This window comes from Monodon monoceros, unplaced genomic scaffold (genome assembly GCF_005190385.1).
Source record: "Monodon monoceros isolate NGI ecotype Baffin Bay Population unplaced genomic scaffold, NGI_Narwhal_1 Super_Scaffold_18, whole genome shotgun sequence".
NCBI lineage: Eukaryota > Metazoa > Chordata > Mammalia > Artiodactyla > Monodontidae > Monodon > Monodon monoceros.
In genome coordinates, this window is record NW_021703774.1 from 11,270,018 (window position 1) to 11,289,285 (window position 19,268).

A 19,268-nucleotide genomic window follows, 5' to 3' on the forward strand; every position below is an offset into this window, starting at 1 on the left:
ACACAGGTTCGTGCCCCGGTCCGGGAAGATCCCACATGCCGCGGAGCGGCTGGGCCCGTGAGCCATGGTCGCTGAGCCTGCGCGTCCGGAGGCTGTGCTCCGCCGCAACGGGAGAGACCACAACAGTGAGAGACCCGCGTACCGCAAAAAAAAAAAAAAAGTGGTTTCTGTGAATCTTCTAGAAGATGAAGCATTTTTGCAAAAGCATCAGGGTAAAACAATAACTATCTGTAAGTGACAAGACTTAACATGGCATGGTTGAATATCTGATTACAATGCAATTGTCAAAGAAATTTGGTTATTTCTGTGACATATAACCTCTTAAAATAATAACTAGAATTATGACTGATAACATTATACCAGGGCATATCCAAATTTTAGAAATTTCAAATAGTTTCTAGAACATTCATATTAGTAACATTTATCCATATAATATAACCTAAGAAGGTTTATTACCACTCATTTGACAATGCTTTCCATCTAATTTAACATGCCAAATGAGGCTACTTAATTTAATATCTCTCTTTGAGATGTTTCAGGGGCCCTGAAACATCCCAGAGTTAGATAGAGGTCAGAAGAACTTTATTTAGAATTTGATTTGGGAAGTTAGTCAAAGATATCAAAAGGTTTTAAAACACTTGGTCAAATAGGATTATAGATCACTGTGAAACAATACTTAGTTATTCACTTAATCAAAATGACAATAAAATATTTCAAAGGCAAATACAGGAAGTTATAACAGATTACTTAAACAGTGAAGAAATTTACAATCTGTTATCAAAAGCAGATAAAGAAGTCTTGTCCTCTTAACAGAGAGAAAACCAAATTCTACTTTTGCACCACCTTACCTTTAATATTAAAATTTATTTACTCAAATTTATTCTAAATTAGCCAGTCCTGACCACACATTAAACTCTTTTCCCATCGTCTCCTTTCCACAAACCCTCTATAACTTCCTTTTTCACCTTCAGATTGTCTCTTTTTGTCATTTTAGCCTCTTTTTTGGACAAAATTTCTTTCTTTTCACTTTACAAAATGCATTTCCATTCCTTATACCTACTTTATTCCTTGCATACAAAGATGTTTTACTTTTTAATTTTTAGTGGTTTTAATTAAATGTTTTAATTAGAAATATTAAGCTCTAAAAGCTTAATATTAAGCTTTTAGAAATATTAGAAATATTAAGCTCTAGTGAAAACTAAGAAGTAAGCAATTATAAACTGTCTTTTACATTAGCATTCTGTAGAATGACAAACTTATAAATACTATTCATAATTTCAAAAACGTACTTTCTTATAGAAAATGACTCAGTGTGGTACCAAACATATTCATTAATAGTCATAAATAACTTTAGTTTCTTTGTAAGAGCCTATGCTCAGTAATTAATGTTTCAGTATCTTATTTTATTTGGGAATCTAGATATTCTATAAACTTCCATCATTTAACTTAATTTAGAAAAACTCTAGTTTCAGGTTACTAAAAGTCTGGAGAAACTATTTTTAAGTAGACGCACCATAAAACATAATTATTCTTAAAGAGCTCACCTAAAAGCTCTTACTCCATTTATGTCTATTTAATTCACTTGTTCCCAACAATTATACTTAGGTTACCCATGAAAACTTCATGAGACATTGGACCAAGCCAGCCACCATCCCCCAATTTTTTGCTAACGAATTTTGTAATAGAGATAATGTGAACTTATTTGAGTTTTTGTAAACCTACGTACAATAAAAGTACTATACTTACTGTTGATGACTCTAAAGACATGACTATATGAATTAAACCAACAAACTTAAACTAACTTTAATACCAAATATTAATTTAATACTGAATAATTCCCAGATCACATGAACCTGAAATTCATTTGGGTTAGTTTCTGTTATGTTTCTGAGAATTTATATAAGCACTTATTTTCTCTTAAGTTATTAAATAGAACTCATTTACAATTAATTTTGGCAATACCACCCAAAGGTAGAAACATATATTTATAATATATTGATACATACACAGACATACATACATCCAGATAGACACAAAGAGAGATCTCATAGTTTCCATTTTTAAAACTTAGTTATGAATCAGGTATTACAATATAAAACTCACGAGTTTATGAGTAACAATTAGAATAATTGTTTTCCCTTTTTTGTTTTAACTTAGTCTCAGGAATTGGAGATGGTCTAGGTCAGAGTTCAATGACCTGTACAACATTTACATCTCAAAGGCACAGTGAGGGAAATGCAAGCCTCCTAGAAGGACTTCTGTTCCCTTAGGGTCAGAATTTTGAAAAGATGTTTTATCAAGCTGGCTTTCTTTAACTGCATACACAAAAGCCAGTTTTGGAACGCTAAAAGAGCTCCATCTTGGCCATTTCAAGGCAAAATATTCTTAGTTCCCAATAAACTGAGAACTTGCAAGAATAAGCTCCATACGTATTGTGTTAGTTTGTGATTGGCTATCTGACTTCCCTCTGTCTTGTTCAGAAATCTTTATTCCTCATTTTAAAGTTGGTTTGTCAGGATAAAATTAGTATTGAAAACTGTGTGGTAGGCAGTTGTGCTGTTTGTGAGCTTAATTCCTGTATGTATTACCCTCAAATTGAGTTATTTCAGCAATTTTATGTCTCAGTTTCTGGTTTCTCCCTCTGGCAGTCTAAAACCATCGTGGGTGCTCGGAACAATGGATGACAAATCCTTATGTGTGCATCCCTAGACAAGAGAGTTTTTTTAAATTAATGAGTGGCTTTCCCTATAAGGGTGCTGCATGGTATGAGGACTTGCCTCCACCACTCCCATAAATTTCTCAGTTGCTTGAGAAAGCTGTACCGACTGGGAAGAGGTGTGGCCCTTATCTTTGGAGCTGAAAGCTCTCATATGGTATCTTCAATTTATTCCAACTAACCCTGTTTAAAATAGCCAGTTCTAACAAAGGCATCAGATCAGCCTCCTATCTAATAACCCAGTCCAAACCTCCTCATTGTCTTTCAACTGAGCAAAATCTTGTCAGTGTCTTTCAACTGGGAAATCCTGATACCCCTTCTTGAACTTAAGTCCAAGGGAAACCTTGGCCTTATATCAAGGAGTTTAGCAACCACTGAATAAAGCCCAGGATTGTCAGCCAAGATGGGAGATCCGAGACCAGGAGAGACTCACCCAATTCATCTGGATTCACCAAGGAGGTGGATGGGCATAAGGGGCCCTTGTTGGTACCAAGGATCCAGATCTTTGTAGAGTTCACGTGAAGGAGAGCAGTCTGCTCTGTGTCCTTCATGGTTGTCAAAACTGTTGACTGAAAAAAAAATAATAAACCACACACACAATAAGAGCTATGAGTTGAGTTTTATTTAGGGTCTTACTGAGGAATATAACCCAGGAGACTGACTCTCAGATAGCCCTGAGGAACTGCTCCAAAGAGATAAGAAGTGGCCAGATATATGCGATTTGGGCTAGGGAAAACAGGCAGTCAAACACACATCTCAATAAAAGGTTACTGCTTGTCATGAAGATTAGATATCTCCATTAATAATTTTAGTGTTTTTCTGTGAATGGAAAGATGCAGGAATCTGCGTTCATTTTTACTTTTCTGAGAGAACTCTAATTATCTAAGGGACCTGTTTTTCCAAAGCACAGAATGCCTTATCCGGTTTTTTGTCCTGAATAATTAGAGGTTTAGGTTTTATTTTAATAGGTAAAATTGCAATTTGAATAAACCCATCTTTGCTGGAGAAATATCTGGCAGTTTCTTTGTTTCAGGTCAACATTTGTCTGTAAATACCGATGATGTAGGCTGTCTCAGGATCTGTTTCCATCAACAGCTTTGTCTCCTTGCTATGAATGACATTTGCTTGCTTGTTCACAGTTCTCATAACTACACATTTTTATTGGGTATTGTAGATGATAGTATATATTGACTCTGAAGTATGTTTTTTATTGGAATAATGTTGATTTTTAACTTGGCAGGCAGTTTTATTATTTGTTGACTACATTGTCTTTGCAGATATTCGGTTTAACATTTTATTACAGTGAGTCTGTCCTAGTTCAACACTTAGTTTAGGGCTAATCTTTAGTCTTGTGATGGTCTTAACTACAAAGGCATGGCTTTTCTGGCATTTGAATGTGTTTACCAAACCACTCTACTTTGGAGATATCCAAACTGCGAACACTGTCTCATCTGTGATAGGCAAGAAATACAGCCTTTATTAAGCACTGCAGATCTTTCAGCTTTTGCTTTCTGATTGGCTCCTCCAAGTTTGTCTCACAATTGTAGAGTTTAGGAGTCAGTCATGGATTTGAGGGGAATTTGTTCAGGGTTTTCTCTCTCCTTTGCTTCTTTCAGAATTTTTTTCCTCAAGTTACATCTTCTCTGGCAACTCCCCATTTCCATTCTGCACACATTAAGCCTTTAAGAATGTCGTTTCTGACTGAGTTTCATCCTCCCCGTGTTGCCCAGATTGGGGAGTGTCCTTAGGGCAAAACTAGAGGACTGCAACTCTCAGTTTCTCCATTCATGCTGCTCCCTTCCTTTAGGTTTAAAACTCATTTAGCTTTTGACTGTTTTGGACTTTCTATAACTCCTTTAACTAGTGGTTCTTTCTATTTTGCTCAAATTTTATAAATTATTATTGGGAGGGTTAATTGAAGACAAACTACTCTAGTATTAACTGATTTTCAACTAAAAAAAAGATGAAGGAATTTTTATTGGAGTTGCATTAGATATAGAAATACATTTGTGGAGAATTGATATCTTTCCTAACGAGGCTTTCTATTTGTGAATATTGTGAATGCAACTGCATTGATTTACTTATGCTTCAATGTCTTTTAAATTTTTTTTAATACTTTTATGTTTTGTTACCTCTAATTTTTGTTATTTATAACAAAAGTTTGTTACATATAACAAGAACTACATGTTAAGTATGGTATGAATAGGTATGTATTTCTATTTATTTAACTTTCTTGGAATTTTTTGTGCATCATGAATCTCAAGATTTATGTATTTCATCGATTTTGAAGAATTCTCACTTACTATAATTTTATATAGAATCTCCCCTATTTTCTCTGTTTGCTGCCTCTGGAATTCTGATTAGGTATTTGTCAGTTTTTGTAACATAATACTCTAGATATGTTTTATATTTTCAATCTCTTTTCCTCTCTGTGGTGTATATTCTCAGTATTATTATTTCATTTATCTTTAATTCACCAATTTTGTGCTCAGCTTAGCTAATCTGTTTTACATTTTAATAAGGTTTAAATTAAGATCATCATCATTATCATCATGTTAGTTCCTTTTTTTTTTCAGATTTGTTTTGATAACCCCTGATGCCTCTCTCATATTTTACTTTACCTTGAAATTATTTAAATATGTTCCTGATAATTGACTTTAATATCACATAATTCCAATTTCTGTAGTCTGTGGTGTTAAGATTATGCCTTTTGCACATTTTTAATCTTGGGACCCTGATTCATCTTTCTTTTTTTTTTTTTTTCTACTATGAGTTCATGGTCAAAATAATTTCATCTGTATTGATTCTTCAAGTCCTTCATAAAATGTAAAGGATGTGCATTCTTTTAGAAAGTATATATTTCATTTTGCCACAATAAAACAATTTGGAGCACTTTAAAATAAGTTATGATTTTCATTGGTGTTTTTGAATTTTTAGATTATGTACTCTGCAAAAAACTTTGAATTTGTAGATTATGTATTTTCTACTAACAGTGAGGTCAGGGCAGGCCCTCATTTTGCTCTCTTCCTTTTCTAGGCCTTTTTGTTTGTTTACTTGTTTGTTTGTTTTGTTTTTAAGCTGACTCTTTCTTTAAGTGCATAGTCTCAGTCTTCCCAGCTTCTTAGAGCAGGTCTCCAATTCAACTTCTTGCCCTTCAGGTGTCCTGGACTTTGTTTCCTATACCCAACACAGCCACCAAAACCTCTAGATCAGGTACACCCACATCTTCCTACATATATATTCTTTTAGTTCAATTTCAGCCTCTGAAATTTACTCCATATTTTTTTCTGCATCATAAATGCATTTAAAAATTTTTTGCCAGAATTATTTGGCATTTTGTGTTGAGTTTTTAAAAGCATTTCCTCTGACATTTTTCCATAAACATAAATCCATAATTCAATTTTGCTTTAGCAATTTGGTTTAGCAGGGTTGCATGGGAAGAAATTTTGCTAGTCTCTAGGGATTCCAATGAAACGACATTCATTTTCTTCTTTCTGAGGAGCCTATATTCCAACTATGAAAACTAACATGTAAAAATTATAGTTATTATAATGAATGGTATACTTTAGTTGAAATAATGAAATAAGAATCTATTAAACAGTAATATATGGCTGTACGTGGCTTAATTACAAATACAGTAATATAGATAAATAATATACTCATTCAAAGAATTAAGTTGTTGTAAGTAGGATTATTAAGAAAAACTATTTACAGTAGAAATGATTCAATTTGCATTGAAGCGGAGGAGAAAGGACATTAAACTCTGTAACAAGAAAATTCATTGTGGTTGAAATTGATCTGGCGTATTTAGGGAGGGGAACAGGGAGAGCCTAAATGGAAAACATACTTTATAGAGTACTGAAAGCTAAGTGTTGTCTGATTGTAAAGGGTTTTAAAAGTTAGGCAAAATATATATTTTATATGAAGGATATTGGGTGCCATGCAATAAGAAATAAATCAATTTTAGGAAGATTAGCTTGGAGGTACACAAATGTAATAAAATGACAAAAAGAGCAGGTACAGGACCTCCAGAAACTAAGTTTTACTTTAGTTGAGACAGGAAGGGATGAGTTAATATCCATCATTGTAGATAACAATCATGGTTGTATTAGGAGAGAAGAAAATGAGTTCAGAGACATTCAATTTGGAGAGATGCTTATCACACAAATGCAGGCATAACATAGACAGTTCATACCATAATTGTGTTCATGGTTATATGACTAGAGGGACATTGAATTTGGACAAATTATATTTTCTTTATTTAATTGAAATATATACTTTAGATATAAATAGGATCACTTTTAGAAACATATTAAAATTTGATTAAATTACTTAAATGATAGTTTAATTTGTTTTCAAGTTTTCAGTGCCCAACAAGAACATTTTATTGTTTTTTTCTAAATTGATGAGAAATTGGTCATGAAATATACTTTAAAGAAAAACAGAAATTATGTAAATGAGACAATTTTTGAAAATGTTTATCACTCACTGGATATCAAGAAAATCATATGAAATACTAAAAATAATAAATACAGCCAAGGAATTAACAATTTAGCCTTGAAGTTGCTTCTTTAGTTTCTCTTTTTTGTTCATTAATTTATTCATTCATGTCAAATTTATATTTAGCTTGAAATATTAGGGTCAGAGATGAACAGATCTGTGAAAGATAAAATGGTCTTTTCATAAATTTTATTTTAACGTATTCTATTTATATTGTTTAGATTTTCAGATTTGGATTCATCATAACATATTTTAAGACTAATAGGTTCAAAAGGTTGTAATAGGAAAACTTAAGCATAAACACTGTAAACTGATTTAGGTATGTTATGATAATAAAATGGTGAAGTAAACAAATATATCTTTTCCCTCACAGCATGTATAATGTAATGAGGGATACAGATGATTGGGTAATAATGACTTGGTATAATGAATATTATGGTGGGTGAAAATCAGGATGTTATAAAAGCACACAGGAGAGACCCGAGTTACTCATATTTGCAGAGTAATTGCATCTGTGTCAATATTCCTCAATTACAATACTTAATAGACTGAACTTGCACATAATAAATACTTTTCAAGTCTTTTTAACTTAACATCTAATGTGATTTAGTGGGCAAAATATTTTGAGTTTTGGTAATCTTTGGAGGAAAATTAGACGTGGACTCTATTTTTTTTTTGATGATATATTCCCTTTATGTCCAGTAAAGTAATTGTGTTCTTCGTGTGCCTCACATTTCATACCCTGAATGTTGACTTTTTCTTTTCATATTTTATGTTATAAGTAGAAGGAAGACATATCTATTGATTTTTCTTGAACTATAGCATTAAATGCAGCACAGATGTGGACAAAGTGTTTCAGTAGCTCTCTAAGAAGTAAGCAGATTTTTCTGTGTACACCATTCAACCAAATGAATTACAGATTAGTTGGACCGAAGCTTTTTGGTTTGATATAGTTCCACTTATTACTTTTTTGCTCTTTTGTGCTTTTGGTGTCATACCCCCCAAATTGTTGGGAGTAATAAAGACCAGGATACACTTTCAGTTCTACCACTTACCAGCTATTTGACCTTCTATAAGTTCTAATTATCTAAGCGTTTTACAACTCATGTCCTTAAATATCGATTGGGATAACAAGGGTCCTTACTTCAAGGAGTAGTGAGAATTGGGAGAATTAAATGAAATAATGCCTGTAAAAAGACTGTGCACGTGACAAAACCTTAATGAATGTTACCTTGGCTAATACTATCTTTAAAACACGACCTACATCTTCAACTGCCTCACTCACTTTTTCATTGTCTCCCTGCAAGCCAAAAGTTTTAGTAGATACTTGAACTCAAGTTTATAAAAATAAAATGTGTATGTATATATGCATCTATAGGTTTATAGATGTGTATCTATATACACATGTGATACATATACATACATATGCTTCCTTGGGAGACTCATAACCAAGGGACCTTTGACAATGATATTCTTTTTCTTGGGATGTGATACAGTCTTGGTGGTGTTATCAATAACTAGGTCTATTTGATAAAAGTGAATTGCAGAGATAAAGAGTAAGATTATGCATGTAATACACAAATTGTTGAAGATAAAATGAAAATCTCCATTTCCTGGAAGAAAATAGCATTTGTAATAAAGAAAGTACATATGATGCTATTTCTTTAAAAGATAACAATAGTAATAACAGTGATTATAAGAATAAGCATTTCCATTTATTTACCATTTATTCTGTGCACAGGCATTCTTTAAGGGCTTTTCCAGCAATTGTGCTTTAATTCTTACAACAACCTATATTTTATTCCCATTTTCCATGAGTTAAGAAACAATATTCAAAGTTGATAGTTTAGCTCCCAAAAGTGGATTGAAGCCAATATGGTGGGCCGTCACTCAAGTGCCTAATTTTATTTAATAATTAAGAGTTATTTTACCTTTGATGCTGTCCAGCATGGAAATATTTTTTTCCTAAAGTCATTTGTTAAGCATTTTTCCTCACTATTCAACACACATTATAAAAAAAATAGACTTGCTTCTCTGAGTCTGTCTTCATTGTAATACTTAATAGATACATAACCGAGAAAGTCATTGAAACTCTGAGCCTCAGTATTTTTCAAATTTTAAAATGGGTTTAAGTTTTACAAGTTACTGTGAAGAATTAAAAATAACAAGTACAAAGTGGGTGGCCCATGATATGAGAGAAATTCACTAAATAGCTAATTATTATTACTGTAACACAGTAGAATTTATTAAAGTAGGCTTTAGTGTTTGGTTTATTCTTCTGTGTATGTGTATGCCAAAAATTTCTATTGCAGGGTTTGCAAATTTAGCATACACAGTGGCCACAAGGCCCCAAATGCATGTTAATTCAAAGCCATCTGCTGCTGCCCTCTTCTCTACAGAAATTTTAACTTTTCCCTACCTTCTTCTGGACATATTCTTACAGCTTGAGAGCTAATTGGTATTTAAAGAGCCCCTAATAGTTGTTTTGGTTGTTAATTTTCATACATAGGAAACTTACAGCTTCTGTGTACAAAACATTTCTCCAGGACTGCTTATTTTATTTTATTATTTTATTTTATTTTAGCCCTGAAAAAAAAACATTTTATTAAAAGTACATCAGCTTTACCTGATATTTAAAATACTGTTGGTATAATACAAGGAGAAAGATGGTTGCTAAATTTAATACAATCGACTTCTGGCTAAATCTCTTTACCACTCTTTACTGCACATAGAATAAATTTAAAACCTAAACAGTACTCTGCCTGATCTGGCCACTACTTACTGCACAGTCTAATATTGCACTGATATTCTCTTCACTCCAGCTGTACTGGCTCTCATTTAGTTCCTTAAAACAAAACCTTTCCTAACCTCAAGTCCTTTGCAAATATAGTTCTCTTAGTGCAATGCTCTTTGCTTTGCCAAGACTGGTTTTTTCTGTAGGACTGCATATTTTAAAAAGAGCTTCCTGAGCCCTACTCCTAGGGGTTCTTATAGTATGTTTGGGGTGGGGTCCAGGAATCTGTTTTGCCAATCCCATTTAACATTGTCGACTGAAAAAAATGCACAATCTGAGAGCTGTGAATTAAGTTTTATTGGGGGCAAAATGAGGACTATAGCCTGGGAGACAGCATATCAGATGGCTCTGAGAAATGGCTCTGAAGAGATAGGGGGGAAGGTCAGTGTTCTATATGATTTTAGTGAAGGGGGGGTACACACAGTCAAGCACACATTGTGGCAGACGCTGTCTGCTAGTCACGAGGAGCAGACGTCACCATGAAGGATTTTAGTGCTTTTCTGGATATGAGGAGATACAAGAATTGGGCTCATAAATTCTTCTCCTGACAGTATCTATCTGAACGCCTTTTCTGCCAGTTTTTCCCAGAGCACAGAGTGCCTCATTCCCGATCTCCACCTTGAACTCCTTTCGGAGGGTGTTGAAGGACAGCAGCTGCAGTGGCTAGTGACTTAATCCTGGTAGAACCAGATGGCAAGTGCCATCTGGGATGGGATTTGTTACATCACCTCATCCTGACAACAGATCAACAGGTGAACTCAGGGTGAGCCATTGAGGTTCAGAAAGCTGTACACATTCCCCAGGGTCATGCAGAATCAAAATCTGAGCCAATGTTTCTTGGAATTCTAAAACTTTCACTCAAAGTTAAAGAGGCTAAGTGACTTGTCCCAGGTCACCAGGTGAAGTCTGACCTAGAAATCCAGTGTTCATTCTCCCAGTCTAGTGCTCTTTTGACACTCACATAACACGTGTCCTGTAGAGAAGAGCAGATTTTAACTACATAGAGAATATTACAGAATAAACAGAGACAACTGAACTTAATGCACGTCTAATCTTCTCAACTTAGTTTGCTACCTGACTTTTCAAATAAAAACAGGCTATCGGCTTTTTAGCTAATTATATTTTTTCCAAAAGTTTAACTTAACTCTGGAAGGTATTTTCCTTTCTGTAACACTATCATCTTAAAGCTTTTTAGAAATTATTTTCAAGTGCACACTTACTTCCTGATGGAAAAGGAGTTCCTATATCCCTTGAATTGTTCCATATCATTGTCATTCTCAAGTCAATGGCTTTAAATACTGTCTTCCCCTAGTTTCTTTCTTCTGTTCTTCTATAATATGTGTAGTTCCTTCACTTTAATTTCTTTCTCTCTCTCCCTCCTTCTTCTCTCAGTCCTTTTTCCTTCTTTTCTTATTTCCTTTGTTTAGTAAATATTAATTGAAGTGTTATTAAGTAGATGTCAGGGACAAGACCACATGTTTGATAAAAAGAAACAAACCTACCTGCCTGCCAGGAGCTCATCTCTCAACATTGCATCCTCTGTCCTAGCCCTAGTAGATCCTAAATAGTTTATGTGAATAAAAGTTATATATGAGAATAGAAGATGTAGCATTACTTTGTTTTAATACTTAGGTATAAAAGGAAAGAGTTTGGGCTTTCCTGGTGGCGCAGTGGTTGAGAGTCCGCCTGCCGATGCAGGGGACACGCGTTCGTGCCCCGGTCCGGGAAGATCCCACATGCCGCGGAGCGGCTGGGCCCGTGAGCCATGGCGGCTGAGTCTGCGCGTCCGGAGCCTGTGCTCCACAACGGGAGAGGCCACAACAGTGAGAGGCCCGCGTACGGAAAAAAAAAAAAAAAAAAGGAAAGAGTTAAAAAAAAATACTTGCTACCACCTAATTTTAATGTTGAAGACATTTCTCTTCAAAACAAAATGTTTACATTTAAAAAGAAAAACAGTTAAATTTTACTTAGGGGGAAAAAAAAAGTGATCTTTTGGGTGAGTGAAAAATCCATGTACAGTCCTGAAATTTGCTGTTTTCTCTTTTTGACCACTGCCTTCACCAAGATTTTACAAGGAGTAAAGACTAATTATCGAAATTTGTTCCTTTAAAAATCTATTCCCTACTTGCAAAATGCACTAAAACAGTCAAAAGGTAGGTAATGGGGGGAAGGACAAGAAGCAGCAAGGAAGAAAATCCACGTGCTAGCTCTTCTGTCTCAGGGAACAGGAGCTTTGACAGCACACCAAGTTATCAATATTCATACATGACAAACTGAAACCCATGAAGCTGGGACACATTCCTTCAGTAATGCATCTGTGGGGACGTGAAAAGGATTGGAAAAGACTGAAAGCTAGAAAAGCCATTGCTTTTCTAAAGTGTCCAAATGAGTCTTTCTATGGTGCCCTAGTTTTGTGAGCTCTGCCTTCAGTCCTAGGTCTATTATTTTTTTGTTTGTCCTTACGATTTGGAAACATGATGAGAGCTTACAGTGAGAGATGAATTGACTCAGGGAATTTATGCTTTGGTTCCAAGGAAGAAAATATAATTTTCAATCCAATAGCATATATATTTTATATTCCTTATAGTAGATAGATACAAATAGAACTACAGAAAGAGAGAAAGAGGAGAAAAAGGGAGAGAGAAGAGAAAGAAAAAGCAAGCAAGAAAGGAAGGAAGGAAGAAAAAAATGGAAAGAAACGGAGGGAGGAATGAGAAGGAGAAAGAGAAGGAGAGAAAGAAAGAAGGTAAGAGGGAGAGAGATTAATTCATTGAGAACGTATTGATGAAATAAATATATCAGTAACTGCAGAAGGAACAAGTCAGCAATAATTTCTATATTCTGAGACTGAATACAGAAATAATGAATTAGGCTCTTTCCTCAACCAGAAAAAGGAAACTTTTTGCACATTTATTCTGCATCAAGAAAACAAGGAACAAGAGGAGAGGAGAAGAGATACTCATATAGAGATGTATGGCTCACAAAGTGCCAATCATTCCTATTTCACAACCCCGGGCATCCTCCTGGGAGAGTTTTCCTGAGAACTTATTTTTAAAGTATCTTGAGAAAGTTAGAAATGAATTTTGTAGATGTAGTTTCCCAGTCAGTGTTTTTCAGTGTAAGAAATAATTAAGAGGAAAATGTTTCATGTTTTGGTTGGGTTTGATTTGGTTTTACCTTTTATTCTGGGTCTACAGAAAACAGTTCCATTTAGGGAATCTGGAAAAGAAAGGTTTTTTAAAATATATGTTTACTAAGATTTTTTTATAGATTTAATTGTGTGCAAATGTCAAAGTGTATGTTGTGAAACTGCAAGTTGGGAGTTAGGTCTTTAAAAGTGTATTAAATATGCAGTTTAGGGCTTTAAATTTCACTTAAAAATATGCTTATTGAGAAAATGTTCCTTTAATTCGTCTATGCCTTTGATCTAATATTAAGTATGAGAGGCATTCTGCTAGGCATGGGATATAAAGCTATGAGCAAAGCATATATGATTCTGGCAAGCTGAATATTATATTTAATGGGATAAATGGAGTATAAACAAGTAAGTACACAATATAACACTTTAAGTGGAAAAAGGCACTATGAATAAAAATAAGTAAATGTTATGAGAGGGAATTAAGGAGTTATTTAATTTATTTGGAAAAACAGGGAGGAGCTTACTTAAAAAGTGTTATATTGCAAAGGGGAGGGAGCAGAGACCAAAAATGAATGTACAAAAATGAATATCTAGCCCATATGTTGTTCTGAATGTGATAAAAAATTTTTATTATTTACACAGATTAATACCTGTATTTTACCAGCATGTACAAATTCTTTAAAATGGCAGCAGTGTAATAAGTCTAAAGGATTGAGTACAATATATACAATTTGTAGAAAACCTCATATGTACTGAATAATGAACACTGGAAAGGCGTAAGAATACCAAAAAGAGATGCAATTTTTAGTGTCTACTGTGACACATGCTCTATACAATTGTCTAAAGACATGCATCCAGTCTGAGCCTATTTCTCACAAGAACTCAATATGGAAGATATCACTAACTGAGGCCATTCAACTTTTCCATGATCATACAGCTAGTATGAGAAAGCAGCAAGATAAAAACAAAGAATTATCTGATTACACGACCACACGCTTTTCCTTCATTATTTTACTGAGATTTTAAACACACTAAAAGAGTTTGAATAATGTGGGAAAACAGGAAAAGTAAGATCTTAAATTTGCATCATGATTAGCCTGATTTCTGGATATAAATAATGTTAATGATCCAAATCAAACACATTCAACTAACACACTTAACCCTTATTAAGAGAACTTGTAGTTAGTTTTAATATTTTCAACAGTTTTCTTGAGCAGACCATAAGGATAAAAATCAAACATGTTTTAATAATATTTTCCCTCTCAGTGGGTACTTGTTCTTTCAATGTTGATGAAACCCTAGGATTTAAATCCATTGATTGACAATTTAAAGTTTCTTGTTTTTCTCTCATTTTTATTTCACTTTCTATTTAGGCTTCCTGCAGCATTAGTGCTCTGTGAAACTACGAGTGAATGAATGAACAATCGTCATTCATACACTCTAATTCTACTCTAGATCTTTGATGATAAAACCATTTTTACTTCCCGTTGTTGGATATCATTTCAAAACTATAACCAAGGGCTTCCCTGGTGGCGCAGTGGTTGAGAGTCCGCCTGCCGATGCAGGGGACGCGGGTTCGTGCCCCGGTCCGAGAAGACCCCACATGCCGCGGAGCAGCTGGGCCCGTGAGCCATGGCCGCTGAGCCTGCGTGTCTGGAGCCTGTGCTCCACAGCGGGAGAGGCCACAACAGTGAGAGGCCCGTGTACCGCAAAAAAAAAAGAAAAAGAAAAAGAAAAACAAAACTATAACCAACCCAATTATAGTCACAGTCAGCTTCCAAGTACACTAGTGAGATGCCATGCAATGTCTTCAGAAGGTATTTCATGTAGTTTTCCAGTTCAAATCAAGTGTATCCATCGTTAATGTTGTACAATGATGAATGAAAACATATATACATAATTTAAATATACATAATACTTAAATATATGAATATTATATGTGTATATATCTTTTCAATTATGGTTTTTTTTTTAATATCACAATTAAATAACTGGGAAGGACCTAAGAACGTGATAGTGAAGGTTTCAAACCTAAGGTAACTTGATTGCAGGACACATAAACACAAACGCCTTTGCATTTATACAGATTCCTTTTGTTTTCTATTCTTAGAACCTCAACCTACTGGCTCACTCGCATCCAGTCTTTTCTCTACTGCAATGAGAATGGGCTCCTGGGCAGTTTTTCAGAAGAGACGCACTCGTGCACGTGTCCCAACGACCAGGTGGTCTGCACGGCCTTCCTGCCCTGCACGGTGGGCGACGCGTCCGCCTGCCTCACCTGCGCCCCTGACAACCGCACCCGCTGCGGCGCCTGCAACACGGGCTACATGCTCAGCCAGGGGCTCTGCAAGCCCGAGGTCGCCGAGTCCACCGATCATTACATTGGCTTCGAGACCGACCTGCAAGATCTCGAGATGAAGTACCTGTTGCAGAAAACGGACAGGCGACTAGAGGTCCATGCCATCTTCATCAGCAACGACATGCGCCTCAACAGCTGGTTCGACCCCTCCTGGCGGAAGCGGATGCTCCTCACTTTGAAGAGCAACAAGTACAAGTCGAGCCTGGTCCACATGATCCTGGGTCTCTCTTTACAGATTTGCTTAACTAAAAACAGCACCCTGGAGCCGGTGTTGGCTGTTTACGTCAATCCCTTCGGAGGCAGCCACTCTGAGAGCTGGTTTATGCCTGTGGATGAAAACAGCTTCCCCGACTGGGAGCGGACTAAGCTGGACCTCCCCCTGCAGTGTTACAACTGGTCGCTGACTCTGGGGAACAAGTGGAAGACATTTTTTGAGACAGTGCACATCTACCTGAGGAGTCGCATCAAGTCAAATGGCCCCAACGGCAACGAGAGCATTTACTACGAACCTCTGGAGTTCATCGACCCTTCCCGGAACCTGGGTTATATGAAAATCAATAACATTCAAGTGTTTGGCTACAGCATGCACTTTGACCCGGAAGCAATTCGGGACCTGATTCTGCAGCTGGACTACCCCTATACTCAGGGATCCCAGGACTCAGCACTTTTGCAACTTCTAGAGATAAGAGACCGTGTAAATAAACTCTCCCCACCCGGTCAGCGTCGTCTAGATCTTTTCTCTTGCTTGCTTCGTCATAGACTCAAGCTGTCTACAAGTGAGGTGGTGAGGATCCAATCTGCTCTGCAGGCGTTTAATGCCAAATTGCCAAACACAGTGGATTATGACACGACCAAATTATGTAGTTAACCATAAATGTCAAGCACAACCCAAAATCTTGAAGGAGTTTTTACAGTGCTTTTGTGGAACGGTTTATGTTTGGAAGAGTAAATTTAAATTGTCTTTTCAATATCTGTCTTATATCAGTCAATAACATTGGATGGCAATTTACACACATGAACTTGCTGACAATGAATATATTATACTGCAGTTTTGGTTTCTGAATGAAATAAATACTGACGCCAGTCTAGAAGACATTCTACTTTTTACAATAAATTTCATTTGTAATTTTATATGTTCCGTGGCAATGCTTTTGTGCATTACATCCTCTAGAGGGAACATAAAAAGATACCAATAAAATTTTGTAGCTGAACAGTTATTAAAAAGAAGTGCTGTGGGATTCCTTTTTTCCATGAAATGAGTTCTATTTTGATATAGCTTGTTAGAACCTGGGGAAAATTCCCCAAGATATTTTAATTGAAACACTTGAAGGTCCCTTTCAACAGACTGTAGGGAAAACTCAACTAGGTAGAATGCTTAGCATTCAGTTGTATTTTTATGGTTAACAGCATAATGGCAGTGCTTTATTATCTATACTTGTAAACCATTCCTAGAGACACCATCATTATTAAAATAAACAGATAAACTTATTTCGCAGCTGAATATCAGAACATTTTGGCAAACATACAGAAAAGTCAGTGCTTATAAGCACATCGTGGAGAAAGTAAGCCCTTAATTTCCTTAGCAACTTGCTTTGTCATTCTCTTTCTACGTTCTAACAACCAACACTCAGCATACTCTGCACAATCATTTTCATTTCAAGTGCTGAAAACCTAGTTATTCCAACACTGTACCAATGTCAATAAGATAACATTTCTAGAATTCACAAATTGTAATGTGTTGGTGTAAAATAAATGATCAAGTAACTAATTCAAGTGTAAATAGACATTTTCTTTCCTCTCAGAGAAACTAGTATTACTAAAGTATATTTTGAATAGCAAACTCTTTCAATACAAACCAGTTTTAGTCCAAATTTTTGGTTTGAAATTCCCATATTACCCATAGTGTAATATCGGATAATATAATTCATACTTTTTTATCTGTGAATTTAAATTGCATTTTTGTTTAGATATATGGATGTATCTGTGAAGTGTGGTTATGATATTTATTCCTCAGCTCTTGTTTAAATATTTCATAAACATTTCTTGTAATGTAAACAAATGCACCGTCCAGCCCAGCTTTCCTGTTGCGGTCATGAAGTCATTCCTCAAGGCACAGAGTAGGGAACCTATGACATGAATGAAAAGAGTAAGACTGATGATGAAAACATCAACCCACATTCTGTATTCTTAAGCTGTTTGTTTTATTTTAAAATTTATTTATTTATTTGTTTATTTTTGGCTGCTTTGGGTCTTTGTTGCTTCGTGCGGGCTTTCTCTAGCTGCAGCGAGCGGGGGCTACTCTTCGTTGCGGTGCGCGGGCTTCTCATTGCGGTGGCTTCTCTTGTTGCAGAGCATGGGCTCCAGGTGTGCCAGCTCCGTAGTTGTGGCTCACGGGCTCTAGAGCACGGGCTCAGTAGTTGTGGCTCACGGGCTTCAGTAGTTGTGGCGCACGGGCATAACTGCTCCGAGGCATGTGGGAGCTTCCCAGATCAGGCTCGAACCCGCGTCCCCTGCACTGGCAGGCAGATTCTTAACCACTGTGCCACCAGGGAAGTCCCTTAAGCTGTTTGTTTTAGATTCCAAAGCATTTTAAGAGAAGTTAGTTCAGACAACAAATACTTATTCAATCTACCATATGTACAGCATAGTTCTTACACCCAGTATCTGGACAGCTGCTTTTCTTTCTTTATTCACCTGCTTTTTTTTTTTCTTTTTTTTACTTTTGCTATTATAGGTAATCCAGTTGAAAATATACACGATTATTTAACACCATCTTTCTGATATCATAATAAATATTCTTTTCATTTAATTCTGACAACACTAGGCTATAGATTATTATTCCCATGTTCTTGGTGGAAAAAAAACAAAGAAACAGAGGCTCAGAGTGGTTTGTCAAATTCCCCAAGATCACAAACCAAGTTAAAAGACCAGGATTCCAACACAAACTTTTCTGCAACGAATCTGTCTTCTTTTCACTGTGCCACTGAGTTTTAAATGAACCATCCTATTTCTGTATTTAATCTCATTACATGCAAAGGTTTATGGCGAAATAAGAATCTCTTATGAAATTGAGGTCCTAATCATTATAAAACACATACTTTCACAGTACACTGGAGTAGTTAAATAAACCAGAATGTATCATCCAAAATCAATCACCCACAAAATGACCAAGCTTATGAAATATAGATCATACATTTAAAAAGACATTTGCTGTAAAAGTCAGAATTGCCACTAAAACTTTTTCCAGAAACATCTTGGAGGCCCAGATGTCCAGAAACACTGATCCCAGAAACCACCTGAGCAACATGTGTGGTCACCAGTGGACTCCAAACAGCAATCATTCCCTGGAACTTAAGGAAAATGTCAGCAATGCTACTTCTTCTATTGCTCAGCTTGCTCTGCCCTGACTGACTTATGAGAGAGAAGCTCCTACAGCCACAGGTAAGGAAGTACATGACTACGGGTCTATCCTGAGCCTTCTTGTGCCTGGCGTGTGTTGGCACAAAAGTCCAACTGGATAGGATCAAATTATCTTCATTCTAACTGTCTTGGTAACAGTGTCAGTCAATGAGTCCTTTGTATCTCTGAGTCTGCTTTTCCCCTAAAAGTGGAAAGTAATAAGAATGTCTTTCTCTGAATGCCAGGTGTAAGATAACATGAATACAATATAAATAAACCTACTAACCAAATTCTAAAGTCCTGTACAGATTTAAAGGGTAAGGGATCAACATCTTCTTGTATTTTTATTTTTCATATGTTA

The 19,268-nt window shown here is 35.8% G+C and overlaps 1 protein-coding gene across 3 annotated transcripts in view; it reads left to right on the plus strand.

Annotated features, from left to right (window-relative positions):
* The window catches only part of BRINP3 (BMP/retinoic acid inducible neural specific 3), a 415,363-nt gene extending 398,628 nt beyond the window's left edge, over window positions 1-16,735 (plus strand). For 2 of the 3 annotated variants that reach the window (XM_029229677.1, XM_029229678.1), the window contains exon 8: window positions 15,260-16,735. In XM_029229677.1, coding sequence (XP_029085510.1) covers window positions 15,260-16,376 — 1,117 coding nt within the window. In that variant the 3' untranslated portion in view covers window positions 16,377-16,735. The remainder of the gene's footprint in view (window positions 1-15,259) is intronic. The other variant, XM_029229679.1, reaches the window with a different exon arrangement.
* The last annotated feature ends 2,533 nt before the right edge of the window (window positions 16,736-19,268 follow it).